This window comes from Rhinolophus ferrumequinum, chromosome 15, assembly GCF_004115265.2.
Source record: "Rhinolophus ferrumequinum isolate MPI-CBG mRhiFer1 chromosome 15, mRhiFer1_v1.p, whole genome shotgun sequence".
In the NCBI taxonomy this organism is placed as follows: domain Eukaryota; kingdom Metazoa; phylum Chordata; class Mammalia; order Chiroptera; family Rhinolophidae; genus Rhinolophus; species Rhinolophus ferrumequinum.
The window spans coordinates 3,825,380-3,843,858 of NC_046298.1; the positions used below are offsets into that span (position 1 = coordinate 3,825,380).

The following is an 18,479-nucleotide window of genomic DNA, read 5'->3' on the forward strand; positions in this document are numbered from 1 at the left end:
CTGTCTACATTGATACAGTTGTGTGTGGCGGGTTCTATGCCATTTTACACATGTATACATGTTCATGAAAATACCACTTCAATCCAGAAACAGAATGATTCCATTGTCAAAGGTTTCCTACTTGTTACCGTACTTCCACCTACCATCCCCACCCCCCCCAGCAACCCTTTTTCGTCACTACAATTGTATGATTTCAAGAATGTTATATAGATTTTTTTTTTTTTTCCAAAGAAGAAAATATCAGGGTGGGAAAAAATAGCAGGACACTGGCTGAAAAGACGGTCAAGAGAAGATGCTACATCAGTTAGTGAGAGGTGTAAAAGCAAGGAAACGAAACAGCAGTGGAGAGAAGATGATTGATGGGCTGAAGGACTTGGTGGACCGACAGGCGTCAGAGCCAAACCTGAACCTGGACAACTCACTCCAAAGAAAAAATGGTGGCATAAAGTATGAGTTCACTTTATCTTCTATCAGGAGAAAACAAACCATAAACCAACCCCCTCCCCCACCAGCATGCAGTCCTTCCTATCAGGTACTGTTAACACACTGCACTGGGGATAGACACAAGGTAGGGCACCTCAAAAGAAACGAAAAAGTGATTGAGTTCCCTTAAAGATGAGAAATGCCCAGTAATACATAAAAAAGCATTTAACTAGCTAGATGGGGGGTGGGGTGGGGATAAGGGGGAAGGTGAGGGGACTAGAAAACAGTCAGTAACCACAAGATGGCCACGGGGTTTTGAAAATTAATTTGGGGAATGTAATCAATAATGTTGTAAAGATTTTGTAGGGTGTCCGATGGACACTTGTCCCATTTGGGAGACCACCTCAGGGATGATGTAGAAGGCTGATCACTGCAGTGTACACCTGAAGCTGAAGCTGAACAATAATGAATATAATTTTATGTATATATATGTATGTATATTCTTACAAGAAGCGGAGTACAGCATTAGGAATAGAGACAGTGGAAATGCAATGGCTCTGTGCGATGTCAGAGGGATGGTGGAGGGGGGAGGGGGTTCACACAGTGTGAGGGATAGAAATGATAAACGTCTAAGTAGTACTTTGTCTCGTGCACCTGAAAACAATAAAATAAAAGGAAAAAAACATTTAACTAAATTAAAATTAAAACACATTTTGCACTATAAGAGTGAATCAGGTTGTCTTCTAAATGTAGTACTTAAGTCAAAGACATAAAAAAAAAAAAGAATGTTATATAAACAGATTATACAGTACGTGACTTTCAAGACCAGCTTTTTTAATTCAACATACCTACCACTCTTGGAATCCATCCGTGCTGTTGCACGTATCAATAGCACTGCGTACGATTCCATGATATGGATGAACTAGTTTTTCAACCATCTATCTACTGAGGGATATTATGGTGGTTCCTGGTTGGCGCTATTATTTATGTGGATGTCAAGTTTTTGTTTCCCTGGGATGAATGCCCATGAACGCAACTGCCGGGTTGAATGGTAAGGGTATGTTTGGTTTTTCAAGGAACTAACGATGTTCCAGAATGGCTACATCATTTTAATTCCTACTGGCAACCTTTGAGAAATCCAGTTTCTCCGCATCCTTGCCAGCATTCAATGTTGCCACTACAGGAGCACCACCTTACCCAGTTTTGCTTTCTGCAGTTTCAGTTATCCACGGACAATCGTCATGGCTCCACGACACAGGATCACCCAAAGCAGATGACCCTCCTTCTGATGTATTGTCACAAAGGCAACAGGAGCCTAACGATACGTGACAGTGCCGACGTCCTTCACCTCACTTCCCCTCATCACGTAGGCACTGTGTTCTCTCACATCACCATAAGGGTGAGATACTGAGATCACATTCACTTAACTGTTATTACAGCATATTGTTACAATCCTTCCATTTTATTATTGTTGTTTATCTCTTACTGTGCCTAATTTATAAATTTATCGTATATATGTATGTGCGTAAGGACATTGAGAACTTACGGCATATATAGGATTTGGTACTATCAGCAGTTCTAGGCATCCACTGGGATTCCTGGAATATATCCCCCATGGTAAAGGGGAACTACTGTATTTTTAACTTGATCTAATAAGTGTACTGTATCTCAAAATGGTCTTAGTTTACATTTCCCTAATGGTAAATGACGTTGAACATCTTTGCACATGTTATTTACCATCTATGTTCCCTCTTCAGTGAAACATTTGCACATTTTTTGGGTCCACTTTCTAACTGGCTTGTTTAGTTTTTACTGCTGAGTTACAAATCTCATCAGTAAATATTCCAGATATGACTTACTTATAACTTGTCAGATACGTGGCTTGCAAATATTTTCTCCTAGTCCATATATTTTTTTTTTATCCTCTTAACAGGGTCTTCTGTGACAGAAAAGGCTTTTAATTTTAAGGAAGCCTATTTATTAGTTTATTGGCCATTTTCTTCATCAAACCTTAGGTCCCAAAGATTTCTCCTATGTTATCTTCTCAAAGCTTTACATTTAAATCTATGGCCCATTTTGAGTTGATTTCTGTATAAGATGTAAGGTGCAGGCCAGGATTCATATTTTTGCTTACGGGTATCTAGTTGCTCTAGCACCATTTCTTGAAAATACTACCTTTTCTCGGTTGAACTGCTTTTGCATCTTTGCCAAAAATCAGTTGGCCATACTCATGTGGGGCTATTTCTGGGTTTCCTATTCTGTTCACTGACTTTCGTTATCTCTCCCTTCACCAGTACCACGTGGTCTTGACTACTGTAATCATACAATGTCTGGAAATTGGATAGAGATTGCTCACTTTATTCTGCTTTTCCAAATTGCTTTTAGCTATTTTAGTTCCTCTGCCTTTCCATATAAATTTTAACGTAATCCTGTTGAGCAACTGTGTTCAACTTGTACGTTGATTTGAGGATGAATGACATCTGCTAAATGAACATGGTATATCTCTCCATTTCTCTAGATCTTGTCTTCCTTTCATCAGTGTTTTACAGTTTTGAGCATCCAAGTCCTGTACACGTTAGATTTACACCCAAGTATCTCATTTTTGGGGTGACTGAATATGGCACTGTATTCTAATTTTGGTTTCTATGTTCATTGCTAATAAATAGAAATACACTTTTTTCTTTTCCTTTTTTTTTTTTTTTTTTTGGTATATATTGATCATGTATCTTGCGACCTTGCTGAACCTATTCCTAGTTCTAGGGTTTTTTTCTTGTAGATTCCTTGGGATTTTCTATGCAGATAATTATGTCATCTACATTTTTTCCCCCTGATCTATATGCCTTTTATTTTATTTTCTTACCTCACTTACTAGCTAGAACTTTCAACACTGCTGATGACCAGTGGTGAAAGTGGTTGCTTTGCCCTGTTCACAATCTAAGGGGAAAAGCATTCAGTCTTATGCTGAATTTTCTGTCTAGTGGGTCTATCAATTCTTGAGAAAAAAATGTTGACATCTCCAACTGTAATTGTGGATTTGCCAACTTCTCCTTTCAATTCTACCAGATTTTGCTTCATGAAACTTGCAGTTCTATTGTTAGAATATGCACATTTAGCATTATGCCTTCTTGGTAAATTAACCTTATCTTTGTGTAATGACCCTCTTTGCTCTGAAGGCTACTGTATCTGACAGTAATATTGCTACTCCAGCTTTCTTTCGATTAATGTTTTCACAGTATATGTTTTTTCCTCCTTTTAATTTTAACTTACTTGTATCATTATATAGGAAATGAGTTTCTTGAAGACACCATATAGTTTGGTTACATTTTTTCTGACAATGTCTTTTAACTGGTGCTTACACTATTTATTTTTAATGAAATTATTGGTAAGTTTGGAGTTAAGTCTACCATTTTATTTGTTTTCTGCTTGCTCCCTATTTTTAATTCCTTTTCCCCCATCCAGTTCTCTTGTGCATTATACAAACATTTTCTAGTATGATAATTTTTATTGCATTTTTCACTCTATCTCTTTACATACTTTTAAAAGTATTCATGCTATCAACTACAATGTACATACTTAACTTTCACAGTCCACTCAAATTCAATATTCTGTCATTCCAAAAGGAATGTAAACGTTACCACCTGTGTGCCTCATGTTTTTTATTTTCCATATCTTGTATTTTGAGATTGTGGGAAGCGTTTCAGGCCTGGGGAGAGACCTGCCCTCCCAGGGCTCGCAGACAGCCTGCTAGGAGCATGCGTTTCCTATACAGATTGCCCGATGCAGGGCGGTGCCCCAAGCCATCTCACCTGAACTCACACACCAAGCCAATAGTTTCCCTGCCCTGTATCAAGCCAGGGCCGGGTAACAGACAACTAAGGACAGCGCCGATGCCCCAGAGCCCACAGGAATTATCCAAACTAGCAGATCCTCAATGGTTTACCCTGCCTTGCCTTGCCTTTCTCCTTGCTCCTGCTTCTGCCTCCTGACCAAAACCTGAAGCTTCGCCTGTGTCCCTGCGTGGCGAGGTATGCCCCCTTCTCTTGGGAAATGCAAGTAATCAAAATCTTCTTTCAATCGCACTGACATCTCCGTGCCACCACTCACCACCTCCACAACTTAAAATCCTGTGGGTACAAATTTTAGAACTCTACCATCATACAGGTTCCTTTACTCTTGGTCTCTTTCCTCCCTGCCCTCCCTTTTATGTTATAGTGATCGCATACATTACACGTACATACATTTGAAATCCCACCAGACAATGTTATAAATTTTGCTTATAACCATTAACTCATTTTCCATATGAAGAACATCTCAGCAATTCTTTTGGAGCAGGCAATAATTTCTCTTTAGTTTTTCTTCAGCTGGAATGCTGTATCACGCTTTACTTCACTTTCATTCTTGAAGGATAATTTCACTGGATAGAGAATTCTCGGTTAACTCTTCTTTTATTTATTGGGCCCCTTTTCGGCCTCCATGGTTTCTGATGAGAAATCTGTACTCATTCTTAATTGTTGTTCCCCTAGATGTTTTCAGGATTTTTAATTTGTCTTCAGTTTTCAGCGCTGTGGTTATGACGCATCTGGGTGTGGAATTCTTTGAGTGTATTCTGTGTGTGTTCACTAAGCTTCTTGAATCATGATACTTACACCTTCTGACAAATCTGGGAAGTCTTCAGCCATTCTTTTTCACCACCCTTGCTCCTCCACTCCCCTGTTCAGATTAGATGGCTTCTAGGGTTCTATCCTCAAGTTCAAGGGCCCTTTTCTGTGTCATCAACACTTTAAAATCGAGCCCATCTAGTGAGTTTTTATTTAGGTTATTGTGTTTTTAAGTTCTAACCTTTCCATTTGGTTCTTCTTTATATCGTCTCTTTCTCTGCCGCAGCTTTCTATTTTTCTATTAGTTTAAGAGTACTTGTGATTGCCTGCCTGCTGTGGAATTTTTATAATAGATGCTTTAAAGTCTTTGTTAGCTAATTCACCATCTGTGTCACCTTGGTATTGGTGTCTGCTGTCTTTTGTCAGAAGAATTGATATTTTCCTGATTCTTCATATGCCAGGTATTTTGTATTATATCTATTTTTTTAATATTATGAGGCTCTGGGTCTTGTTTGAACCCTATAAGGAATGTTGACATTTTTGACCTAGATTCAGGCTACAAGGTGCAACCAGCTGATTGGAGGAAAAGGGCTCTAGAAGCATTCTCCCAGTAAAGGAGGCTCAATGAATAACTGTCATAAAGGAACATTTGTAAAATATTAGGGGTGTGTTTAAAGCAAATTTCACAACTACATGAAAACAGGGCAGATAAAAATTCCAGGAAAACTTAAAAGCTGTACCAGAAAGAGAACATAATGTAAAATAATATTTGACTTTGCAGTGAATAGTATTTACATAAGTCACAATTATGTTAACCCTGTTCCTGGCTTTAACTAAAAAGAATATATTAGTCTTCCTCCATTTAACCCACTATAACAAATACCAGACTGGGTGCCTTATAAACAACAGAAACTTATTTCTCACAGTTTTGGAGGCTGAAGTCCCAGATGAGGGTGCAGCGTGCTCAGGTGAGGGCCCGTTTCCAGGCTGCAGCCTTCCTGCGTCCTGACTTGGCGGCAGAGGCAAAGCAGGTCGTTGGGCCCTCGAGACCCCATCGCCTCCCAGAGGCCCCGCCTCCTAACGCCGTCACACTGGGCATTAGGATTTCAACATAGGAATTTTGAGGGGACACAAATATTCAGACCATAGCAACTGGGAAAACGGGGGTAGTTTCCACTCATTTATCTTACAGTGAATAATGCTTAGATTTGGTAAGAAATAGCAGTATATTTATAATTATTTAGGTAACCATCAGAACAAACAGTTAACAGTAAAAACTAGTTGCCTCTAGGAAGTTGGGGGGTAGAAGCAAGGAACTATTAGAAAACCTCAGAGGTACTTGACTTTTTATTTTAACTATGTGCATATATTATTTTCATATACTCCCTACTTTGTAGCTTCAATAAAAAATTAAAAAGTAGATGCATAACATGGTGTGAAGCTGTATCAATGATAGCGGTGGCCCTAATTTTAAGTTTTGCTTGATTCTTGTCTGAGATAAGGAACCAGCAGTTATGAAACATCGTGAGTGATTCATCTTTGAAACAAACATTGCCTATTATTTGTTACTTCTCTGATTAGTTTAATGGAAGAATATTCTATAAGAGCTGCCCCCAAAGGATTACATCTGTAACTAATTAACTGTATGATTTAGGATGTTCCCAATCCTATACAACCAAGAGAAAATGTAAAATTAAACTAGATGCTGAGACAGATAACTGCAAAAAATTACTGAACAACCCTGATTTCAGTGTTTTAAAATAGACTTTATTTTTAAAAACAGTTTTAGGTTTCATGGCAAAATTAAGCAGAAGGTATGGAGATTTCCCACATGCAATTTTACAGTGATAATCACAGAAGTCCCTATGCTTTTATCAACATTAGTCAATTTTACACATTTGAATCTACAGAAAATACGTAACTCTAAAATTGTCCATCTGATGTGTTATTTGCAAAGAAATCAATTTACTTTTCAGAACTTATACAAGCCTTTCACAACAAGTGATATTCTCTGAGATACATGCAGATACTATTTAAGTATTATCTTTCAGAGAGAGAATCCAGTTCAGGCTGGATCCTCAGAGAAGCGTACAGCTCAGGACAGCACCTGCCTGAGTGTCAGCACTAAGATGGGGAGAGGTGCCCACTACAAGCAGACCCTGCTCCTCAGGCAACTAGAACGATCGCTGCAGGACTCGCTGCAGAGTTTTGAGGAAGTTATGCTAATAGCACACAAAACTGTGTGCGCGTATGCATGCACCCCCAAAAGAAACAGATAATTATCCCTTGAGAATCAGACTCAATTTTTTGTTAATAATTTTCTCTTCAGAATTACTAAGTAGCAACAATTGATTTTTATGCCTCCATCCAGAAGTGAACAACCAAGTATACAGGTATACAGTATAAATTACCTCCTAGGAGTCGTTTGGCCATCAGTTGTACTGATAAGAAAGATTCTGTGGCTCCAAATAGCTATCATTTGCATTTGGCTGTATCTGCTACCTGAACACTGGAATGTTAGTCAAAAACCATCTACCTACCCTGTAATATTCATATTGTTACTTTACTCAGGCTTTTAAGAAAAAAAGGGAGGGGACATATACCAGATACAATAACTTCCCTTTCATATGGCAAAATGAATTTCGATCAGTCTACCTTCTAAAACCTCAGCTCTTCTCAACTCGTAACATTTCACAAATCCAGAGAGAGCACAACGAAAACCAGGAAGGATCCAAGTGGTCATCCCAGACTCTGCAGGATTGACCGGGGGAAAGGACTGTCAGCAACACCGCTCACCATCTACTGTCTCTTATTATGGGAACACTTGAGGGGCTTTGCCAGCTTGTCTCCCAGGTCACATGTGGTTTGAAGCAGCTGATTGAAAGTGTAGAAGGAAAAGCATAGGGCGTTACCTGCAAAGCACCCAACAGCAAATGACAACTGACAGCACAAGTTCAAAAACAAACTGAAGGAAGACACAAAGGTTAAAAACCACAGCAACTCGCGACCAGCTGTCCTGAGTGCAGCTCTAACACGCGCTGGCAGCTGCCAGGAGCGTAACTGTGCCCTGGCACACTCTAACAGAACATACTCAGGTCGCGCACACATCAGAGCGCAAGGACAAAGCACCAGGCAGGAGCTCTCAGTGCCGCCCAGAGAGCTCTCCAGTGGCGCACACCGGCCGTCCTCAGCCGCAGCCACTCTGCGGTTCTCTACAGATCTCGTCTAGTTAGGAGACTCTTCATACACGGGGCTCTATGTTATCTCTGAGAAAGGAAAGTAGGAGGGTTGCTATGATTTCCAGACACTGCCACATGACTCCTACAGAATATGTAGAAATTAGAAGCACCACATAAGCCTTAGAAAAATCAAACTTTTAAACATTAGTCTACAAATCGATAACAGGTACAGTTTAGGTTTCTAGCTGGCCGTCTATTAATAACACTGCTATACTTTTCCTAAGAACCAGATCAGCCATTTTTCCAATGCACTTCTAACGTTTGCTTTCTTTTCCATCTTTCTTCTGTCTCATTTCTGAAATGCCTACCAAGGTCTTCCCAGGAGAGGCGTGTCCTAAGTGCCCCACAGGAAGGACCTCCCGGCCCGCTCGCTGACTGGGCTTCTGGAGACAGGACCAGGGGCCACGCTCAGTACCTCCCTGACTCCATCCCCATCACACTTCCACATTTCTGAAATTCTACAGCTTCCACAGCGACCAGCACTCCCGGACGTTGATTCTTTACGTTTACCCAAACACTGTCCGCAGCTGTGCAACTTCATTCCTGCCTCTCCTCTCACTCTTAATAAAAGACGGGATTTTATCAGAGTCCAGAGGCCAACACAGGCGAATCTCTCCGACCGCCTGTTTTCACCTACAAATTCTACCTTTCCGGAATTCCTTCTTCCTTCTGTTTCAAAGCCATACGGCCCCTTCCCAGGCCTTGATTCACCACTGCCTTTTTACCCACCCTGTCCCTGTTCACGAACCTGCGTGGGCTTCCCGATCCCACAGAACACTCCCTTCAGCCCCACTGCCTGTGCACGGGGCTACTCCATCTGTCTTTTCATCGTCACTTTTTGAAAAGGCAGCCCAAACTCCATTTATTTCACTGTCGACCCCCTGAAATCTGGATTCCGCCCCCATTCAACCTGAAACCACTTTCCTGAATGACAGCGAATGCCACACCGAGGCCCCTCCCCCCCCGCCCTCTCCTACCCGAGCCCCACACCACTGACCAGCTTCTCTCCGCAACAGTGCTTTCCTCTCCACACTGAGCTACCACTAGCTGTCTGTTACTGCCCATCTTTCTGACTGCTCCCCAAGTCCTTTGCTGCCCTTTCCTACTGCACCTTAAGTGTAGATTTCCCCCAAGGTTCTGTGGGGGACCTGCCCCTCAATTATACTCCAACACTCTTCACACTCCCACCCGAATTTTCACTTCTCTAGTCTTTCGCACGGTAGGTTGCAGACCCCAGGCACTTCTACAAGAGCCTCCAACTTTTAACGGTCTGGCCCACAGCTCACAGCTCTGCTTCACTCCACCTTCCGTCTAAGTTCCTTTCTATGAGACACAGTCACCTTGATGCAAAGCTTTCTTTCCTTCTCTTCGTAGTGCCATCCTTCACAAATCTTGTTCCATGTAAACACTGGAACCAACTCTAAATCTTCTTTCTGCTGCCAGTCTTGTCAGTCCCACCGCACTCCCTTGTAACCCTATTCAAGTTATGTCTGAAAGCACACACATTTATTTCACTTCCTTCCTAGAACTTTCTACAGCTGCTCACTGCGCAGGACCACACTCCAAGCCATCTGTCTGTGGTTTGGACTTCAGCAGGCTTCTTATTTTTGCTGCCTAAGTTAACCTTTCCTTCCTTCCACTCTTATCCAAAAACACATTCCAGGAATGGGGAGGGCTTCATGGTGGAGGAGACATGTTGATCTGCTTTCTACACACAACAGTATCTTATTATTTAAACGACAGTATTCAACAGAACTTTACTAGACAGCATGGGGACTGGCCTCAGTCTTAACGGTGGTTCTCAACCAGGGGTGATTTTGGTCTTCTTTCTTCTTGGGGGTACTGGCAATGTCAGGAGACACTTCTGGTTGTCGTGATGGAGGGGTGTTCCCGGGACCGTGGATTCTGCTATGTGTACAGCCCCCACAACAAAGTATCCTCTGACCAAAATGTCAGCGGTGCCACTGCTGGGACACCCTGAACCAATCAATAAATGCCTAACAAATCCACATCAAAACAGGAATTAGAAGGCTGGGAACACTGGCTGTGTTCCATCAATGGTGTGGATAACATTTTAAGGGAGAAAGTGGCCCAAATGACCAAAAAAGGATGTGTGTTCTATTTTAATAATCTGCATACAGTTAAGAAAAATGATCAACTATTTCTAAGTGAGGCAAAAGGATGGCCTTTGATCGTGATGGAGCATCTCTATGGCCCACCCAAAGATGAATTCTCTGGGAAATTAACCTTTGTAATTATTTATAACCATTCACTATTGCTTAGGGCCTGGGCTGTGATGGTACATGTTAAAATGTAGATTTTTGTCCACCAAAATGCCAATGATGTCTGGCAGAAAAGATACCCCCAAAGGTTATGATTTCACTGTTCTGTAAGATATTAGCCAATTTGTACCCAATCAAGCAATTCTATCCCACCACTCTTTTTTTCAGTGCTGATAGAAACTCATCCTCAAAGTCTGCTGGCGTTTTCTAGAAACATGGTGATGCCGCTCCCTTCTTTCCTGACTGAAACAGACCCAATGGCTGGAACTGCGGTAGTTACTTTGTGACCATGATGGAGGGAAAGACCAAGAGAAGTGTGGAGACCTTCACCCTGACAGCTCCTAACCACCACTTAACTTTAGATTGTTTATCTTTAGACTTTTTACTAAGTGAAAGGAAACGAAACTCCTAGCCTGTACAGGCCCCTGTTACGGTAGGTAAATCCATTCCCTAACTGATAGAGACGCACTGTCTGCATTAGCCTACCTAGTATAACAAAGCAGTAACTTCATTATCTTAATTTCTAAAAACGTCAGGATTAATAATGAAATATATTGTGAACTAAATGTGTAGGTTCAAAAACGGATAAGGATCCCTGGTGACTGGCAGACAGTTTCAATCAAAAGATGCCATAATCACAACTGACTTTCATGCAGAAAACTCAGATGTAAATTCACACAAGCTCTTATTCATCAGCTAATATGATTAATTCCATCAGCACTAAGGCTGAACAAAACCTCAAAAGTTGAAAGGAACCTCTTAAAATAACAATTAAAATAATTCAGTTTCTTTAAACAAAAGGATTTTCCTGCTGTTTCCATGACATAACTTATTTTTGAAAAAACAGTTCTTTAATTACTATAAGGATTCGCCCCCACCATAATTGTTTTTGAAATGTAAGACCACTAACTATACAATTACATTAATTTAGTAAAAAGCCAACGCGGAACAAGCGATCGTAGATTTAATTAACACCCAGAAACACTAGCTGTACAGAGAGGGAAGAGGAAACGAGTCATGAGCAATCGCTTTACCCCCGGCTCCCCAGACTCAGTGCGAGTATCCCTTATTTCAACATTCTGCTAGAACCCCAAAATATTAACCATAAAAAGAAACGGAACAAACCACTGTTTCTTAAGATGATTTTCACAACGGTAATGAGTTAAAATAAATCATTCTAGGAAATGCAAAAAGGCCACCACCAACCTCCTTTCTGGTAAAATCCAAACACAAACTCTGCGTCCCAACCCAGTATTACATCTACGAATTATTTCCTCCATGAACAAGTAAGTCCACCGTTCAAGAGTTCACGACACCAGGTTCCCAGTTCTTCTAACAGAGAAGGAAACGAAACAACACAGCGTTCCACTTTAACCCTCTGCAGTCAGTGCAGTAACAGGCCGCTTCTACCGAAACTGCATGTCTGTAATCTTATCCTTCTCTTCCTCTAAAACACAGAAGTCAAAACTCAAAGTTGGATCAAGGACAATCACCCTCTCTTCCCCTTTTTCTTTCCCTCACAAATTAAAAGCGGACTGGACGGTAGTCCCCTTGCACAGCTTCTCAGGTGTACCGAAACGTCAGTGTTTAAGGCTGACCAGTCAGTCCGCCAAGCTCCTCTCCGTACAAGTTCTCCAGACTGGTGCTCTGGGTAGGTCACTGGCTTTGCCTCACGGCCACCAACTGAGAGGCAGCTGTGGTTAGCAAATTCAGCACCCTACAGTTCATGAAACCCTCCAAGCAGCCAGCCGCGCCATTGACCTCCAATTCCCCGGAGGGAGCTGGGTGACCTCAGCACAGCAGGACTTCCAGATGGCTCACAGTTCCACCTCCTACCTCCATACCTCATTAAGACGAAAGGAATACTGCCCCGTCACGCACGACCACTAAGGCCCCACCCCTTGGCCCTCAGAATCGTCCCCAGAACCCACCCCATCCAAGATTCTGATTTCCGAAGTTCCTCTCCAGCTCCAACGCTAGCCTCCTGCAGGACTGACTGAACTTGTCCCGTCTGCGTGACTCCCCAAGTCTCGGAGGCACGCAGTTCATTATGTGCCTTCTGCCTCTCCAGCGGCCTCCTCTCTAGTACAAGCAGAAGGTAAAGTCTTGTGTATTTTGGGACTGTCCTAGCCCAGGTAAGACGGCCCATTCAGGACACCCCTGGGTCCCTTCTGTCTTGCTCACTGGCACCTTAGGGTCCTTCAGTTCTCACTGGGTTTCACCAACGCCCACTGTGGGGGAAATCATCACCTACTTGAGAATTTCTGGATCAAGTCACCATAATGCATGCCATCTAACGTTTCCTGGCCCTTCTGTCAGTTCCAGTCCTTTTTCGTTCTTTTCCAAAGCAGCTCCTCCGCACCTATCCTAACACAGCCCGTCTTCAGGCTCTCGGCATCCTACTTTACGGAGACAGCATGACAGGCCATTAGGCCTTCAACTGCCCTCTTCTCCAAATAGAAAACAAAACAAAAACAAACAAAACACGTATCTTCACTCATCTGGTCTCCTACTATCTAAAGTAGAGGTTCTAAAAAGGCAATCCAAAAGCGGAATCTGTCCCCTGAGATTTTTCTTTAGTATCCATGGTTTTTGTTTTCTTTTTCTATAGAATATGTATACTTTAAAAAGAACGTATTAGGAAGGGGGGTTATCACTTTGTGAGAGGTGTAAATATTACACTATTTTACACACCTGAAACTAAAAAAAAAAAAAAAAAAAAAGGAAAGCAAACAGGAAAAAAAAAGAATAACGTGAAACTTTTATTCAGATATAATTCACAGCACGCATGGTTTTTAAAACATAGATGAATTGCCTCTTAAGAAAACACCGATTGCACACCGTGAAATCCAGACTCCTGGCTTCTCTCGGCCCATGAGAAGCTCAGACATCACTGGCGTGTACCGTGTACCCGGCTATACTGAGCACAGGCGTGTGCCCTCTCCCATAGGGCGCCAGCACCTTATTTCACCAGTTCCTTCCCACCAACAAGCCACTTCCCTGCGCTGGTCTCCCCACCTGGTCCCCGGGAGCATGTGAATTTGCGGCTCCTTGATCTAAAGGAAGAGTCACAACTCTTCTCACTGCCCAGGGCCGAGCTCTCTTCAGCCTCATTGCTCCCCACTACCTAACTTCCAGGATCCCAGCCAGCCCTGCAGTTGTGGTCAGGTCTCGGAGAAGGAGGCACCATCTAGTCAGCACCTCCACTTCCCTCTGAAATTCAATCCACAACCTCCTGTCTCCAGGTCTGCCACCACTGGCTCCAGCCCCTCTCACTGGGCCCCTCTGGACAATGCTCTTCTGGTTTCCCTCTCACCTCCAGACACTGCCTCTCTGGCCCTTGTAGTAATGTCACATTGCTATGAAAGTTCCTAAATACTTACTCCCATCTTACCGTGTTTCCCCGAAAATAAGACCTAGCCAGACCATCAGCTCTAATGCGTCTTTTGGAGTAAAAATTAATATATGACCTGGTCTTATTTTAATATAAAACCGGGTCTTGTGTCTTTTATTAAGACCGGGTTTTACCTAATATAAGACCCAGTCTTATTTTAATACAATATAAGACCGGGTCTTACATTAATTTTTGCTCCAAAGGACGCGTTAGAGCTGATGGTCCGGCTAGGTCTTATTTCCGGGACAACACGGTACATCATTACAAACCAGCAATCAGCCACACTGAGTGCCCAAGCCACGAGGTTTAAACACTGACAATGGGGGCATTTCTTAGAAACGTACACCTGACAGCATCACTTCTGTCTTACAGGCCTGTCAGGACTCTCCACTGTCTGCTTGGAAAATCCATGCTCTTCAGCAGGCTCCACATGCCCCGTGACCTGGCCCCCTACCACGTCTGCCCATTTCCTCCCATCTCCCACACTGGAGGAATCTGTGCTAAAACGGCACTATTTCATATCGCTGTGATTTTGCACTTGCGCTTCCTTCCCTGTGGAAAGCTCAGTGCTCCGTTAGCACCCAGGTGGGCAGAACCCTTTCTGTCCTGTTACTGTAACACCTGCGCGTACTTCAAATGCTACATGTACCACACAGTACTGTTTGTTTCCAAGTTTGTCTCCCCACCAGGCGGTGGGTTCCTTGAGGTCAAGTCACAAGTTACTGTACACCTTGGCACACCTAAATTTTCTTTAAATGTTTGCTAACTGGTGCCACCAACCAAAAGTAAACAACATATCTACCATACTTTCTGACACCAGGCTAAAACCTTTCCCCCAATTCCTACATCCAAACCCCAGTGAAAACCCTGCCGCCCACCCATGTCTAGCTCTAACTTAGAACAATGTCCCTTCCACGGTTGGGTCTTCCTGCCTCCAAATGCAGTTGCAGACAAATTCTCCCCTCTCCAAATCCCCACTGACTCCCTACTGAACAAGGCGCAATGGCCTTGGCCTGGCATTTGGGTCCCGCGAGGCTTCATCTCAAGACACCCCCCCTTCTGGCTTCCAGGCCTTTGCTGACAACCACCTCAGGCTGGGAATCTTCCTGGTTTTTCAAAGCCCCGCTCAAGGGCTGCTTCCTCCAATAAATTTCCCCCTTAACAAGAGCGGTAACTCTTCAAGAGTGCCTTTTTATCATACAATCTGTGGGACATCAGCCCTTTCCACCAGGAGCCCATCTCACCTCTCTCTAGCCAATGGAACCCTAACAACTAACCTCCACGTTCTCCTCTACTCTAGCACTAGCTGAAAGGCAGTGAACTAACATTTTAAAAGCAGGAAAATAAAGTAAACCACTCGATGGGACCCAGAACAGTTGCCTACAGGTTATTTTAAGCAGCCTCAACCAGTTAAACAATTCTTCACCCTAAATCTTCCTTCCTCCAAACCCTCTTCCTTCCACAGCTTAACTTAAAATATTGGTGATGTTGAAGTTTACTTTCCTGTTAATTTTTAAAATCATGTTAACGTTGTTCTCTTCCTCCAAAGAATGTAAAAGAAAATCCAACATGAATTAACAAAACAGGAAAAGCCCTTGAGTGTGGCATTCAACTCTTACCTGTGCGTCTCAAGGAAAACAAGAAAACAGGATTTCTTACATGTGGGAGGGTTGGATTATGAGTAACGCACATCATAAAGATAACCGGGCAGGTGACACATACTTCCAAGATTCTGTAAGACACACCTTTTCCAATCAGTTTATGCTAAACTGTGTGGCAGGGACAGGCAAGAAAACTGGAGTTGGGAGGGTCTGGCAAGACTAGGCAGGGTTCTTATGTTCAGCAAAAGAAGCACTTTTCAGGCTTTGGGGTGAGTTTTGAATAAAGCTGAACTGGGAGCAGGCAGAGCGCACAGGAAGTGAAACCAGTCAGACTCCAGCGGAGGTTTACACTGAGAGCAGATAAAGCAGAGAACTGGGAAAATAAGGTGGGGTTGGATTTGTAAATTTTGTAAATCAGGTGAGGAGTTTAGAGTGAAGGAGACAGACAACAGGAACCCCCAGTAGGAGAATGACTTTTTGTGAGAGGATTAGCCTAGTGCAAGTAGTAGCAGGAGGGAGGAAGGGGGGGATGAGAAGTCAACCAAGTAAGGGAGGGACACACACCAAGAAGGAAGGTCTCATCTGCAGCAAAGGCAATGGAGAGGAGAGGAATGAACGCAGGGGAGAGACTTCTGTAAGGAACAGGACTTAGTCAAGTGAAACGTTTTAGCCCTGGTGGGGGAGGGAAGAAATTGTGTAGCTGGGGAGAAGAACAGGAGGGGACTAGAAAGAAGTCAGACAAATGGTCTAAAAAATGAAGAACAGGAAAGCACAATTGATTCATCACCTACAATGTTTTAAGTCAAGCTGTGGAGAAGAATCATACGGTTAAGTGTCCTAGCTCCTCTAGACATGTTAAACGCAAGCATCCAGGCTTTTTCCTCCAAGATACTCAAGAGTTACAGCTAATTAGATTCTTCAAGGGCGCTGTGAAATTTCTGAAGCAGGATGCAAAAAAAAAAAAAAAAAAAAAAGGATCCCTCCCGCTTCCCCCAGAGGGGCCATCATTTGGGACACAGGTAGCAAGAAGGGCTGTGGAAACAAATTCTCTAGGTCTGAATCCTGGCTCCCACACGTACTTGATGGGAAAACCTGGAGAAACCTGGATTCCTCTGAGGGTGGGGGAAGGGTGTGCATTGTGTTGCTGATTTTTGGCCTGGGGAGGGAGGGGAGTAGCCGAAGGTCCCAGTTGGTGTCAATTTAAATTGCTGATCTAGACAGAAGGTGAGTCACCTCTCCTCCTCGAGAGTTTCAGTTTCCCCAGCTGTTAATTTAAAGAAGAAAAGGGAGGAGGAGAATAAAATCTACCTCCTTGGACTTTTCTAGGGGCTGCATTAGATAATCCTTCGGAAGTATTCAGCATAACGTGTGATGTGCTACAACCATTAAATAAACGTTAGTTGCACATAGTTATCAGACGAGAAGTACTGCTGTTTTTAACACTGTTATTAGACCTCCGTATCCCCTGATACGCTGAGTATTTTACTCGTATGCTTTTGTCCGAGCCTCAGAGGGGATGGAAATCCCCCAAAGGCTCCGAGGCCGGTCGCGGAGGCCCGGGAAGGGGAAGGCGGCCGCCGAGTGGACCGGAGGCCGCGCGCGGGCCCCGCCACCAGGCCCTGCGCACCATCCCGAGGGCGGGGAAGCCACCGACGACAGGCAGCGCTCGCAGCGCGCTCCCCCCGGCCGCTCGGCTCTGCGTTTTCACACACGTCACCCACTCGCGTCCTCAGGACACCCCCCGAGGGAGGCGCCTTCGTCAGCGCCCCTTTACAAACGGGGAAACTGAGGCGCCCGGGTACAGCGCGAGCCCAAGGTCACATGGCTCGCGAGCGGAGGACGCAGGTCCGCGGGCCCCGGAGGCTGCGCTCTGACCCCCGCGCTCCGCCGCGTCCGTGCGCGAAGGCCGGGCGCGGGGCTGGGGACGCCCGGGGCCGGCGGGCGCGCGGGGGCGGCGGCGGACTCACCTTGGCGCTGTGCACCGCCTCCTGCGCCCCGCGGAGCTGCAGCCAGATGCGCGCGGGCAGCGGCTCCTCGGCCCCGAGCGCGCCGAGCACCGCCAGGCTCACGCCGAACAGGCCCTCGATGCGGCCGCGGCTCCGCTCCAGCAGCGCCGCCTTCTCGGCGGGCGCCGTGAACTCGTCCAGCACCGCCCGGGCCGCCATGGCGGGCGCGGCCTCCCGCGGCGGCGCCGGGGGCCGGCGGCGGCGACGCCCCCTCAGCGTGCGGCCGCCGTGCCCGCGTCCGTCAGGCGGCGTCGGCCCTCCGGGCCACCTCGCCCCGCCCGCGCCCGCCCGCAGGCCGCGCTACACCATCCCGCCCCGGCCGCCGCGGCTGGGCTACTGCGGGCGGAGAGCCCCGCCGCCCCTTCGCCGCCGTCGCCGCGGGCCGAGCCGCGTCACCGCGCAGGCGCGCCGCCCTGCGCCGTCACTGAGGCGCGCCGCCCCCGGGGGGGGGGCAGGGCGACGGGAGGTGACGTCACCGCGCTTGCCCTGTTTGTTGAGGGCAGAGCGACGGCTGCGGAGAGGGGCTTGGGCGGCCTTCTTTGGTGAGGGCGCAACGCTCCCGAAAGACCTGTTGTTGGGTCGTCGACTCCTGGATTTACAGATGGGGAAGTTGAGGCACGGAGCCAGAAGGCGGGACTGAGCCAGTGTCACACAAGGGGCTTGGCTTCACTGCCGAAAGCTTGAAGGCCGAACTAGGGCTCTAGCGATCGTTATCCAGCTTCTCATTAATGGGTGGGCCGATGGTCCCTCCCTCCCTCACGCCCTCTCTCCTTGGCTCCTTTCTCTTTCCCCCTACCCGTCTCCCTCTCCCTTTCCTCTTTCCTTTCCCCTGTTTTTATTCCCACTAAAAATGGTAATTTTAAGGAAAAAATGGGAATAATGAGTATTGAGAATTGAAGAGCAAAGAAATGATTAAGAGAAATTTGGGAACGTGAT

At 45.0% G+C, this 18,479-nt stretch overlaps 1 protein-coding gene across 2 annotated transcripts in view; it reads right to left on the bottom strand.

The window, feature by feature from the left end:
* Positions 1-17,932, bottom strand: part of N4BP1 (NEDD4 binding protein 1) — a 38,445-nt gene extending 20,513 nt beyond the window's left edge. Inside the window, exon 1 of one of the 2 annotated variants that reach the window (XM_033127067.1) lies at positions 17,505-17,932. In XM_033127067.1, the coding sequence (XP_032982958.1) occupies positions 17,505-17,702 (198 nt within the window). In that variant the 5' untranslated portion in view covers positions 17,703-17,932. The remainder of the gene's footprint in view (positions 1-17,504) is intronic. The other variant, XM_033127068.1, reaches the window with a different exon arrangement.
* Positions 17,933-18,479: the final 547 nt, after the last annotated feature.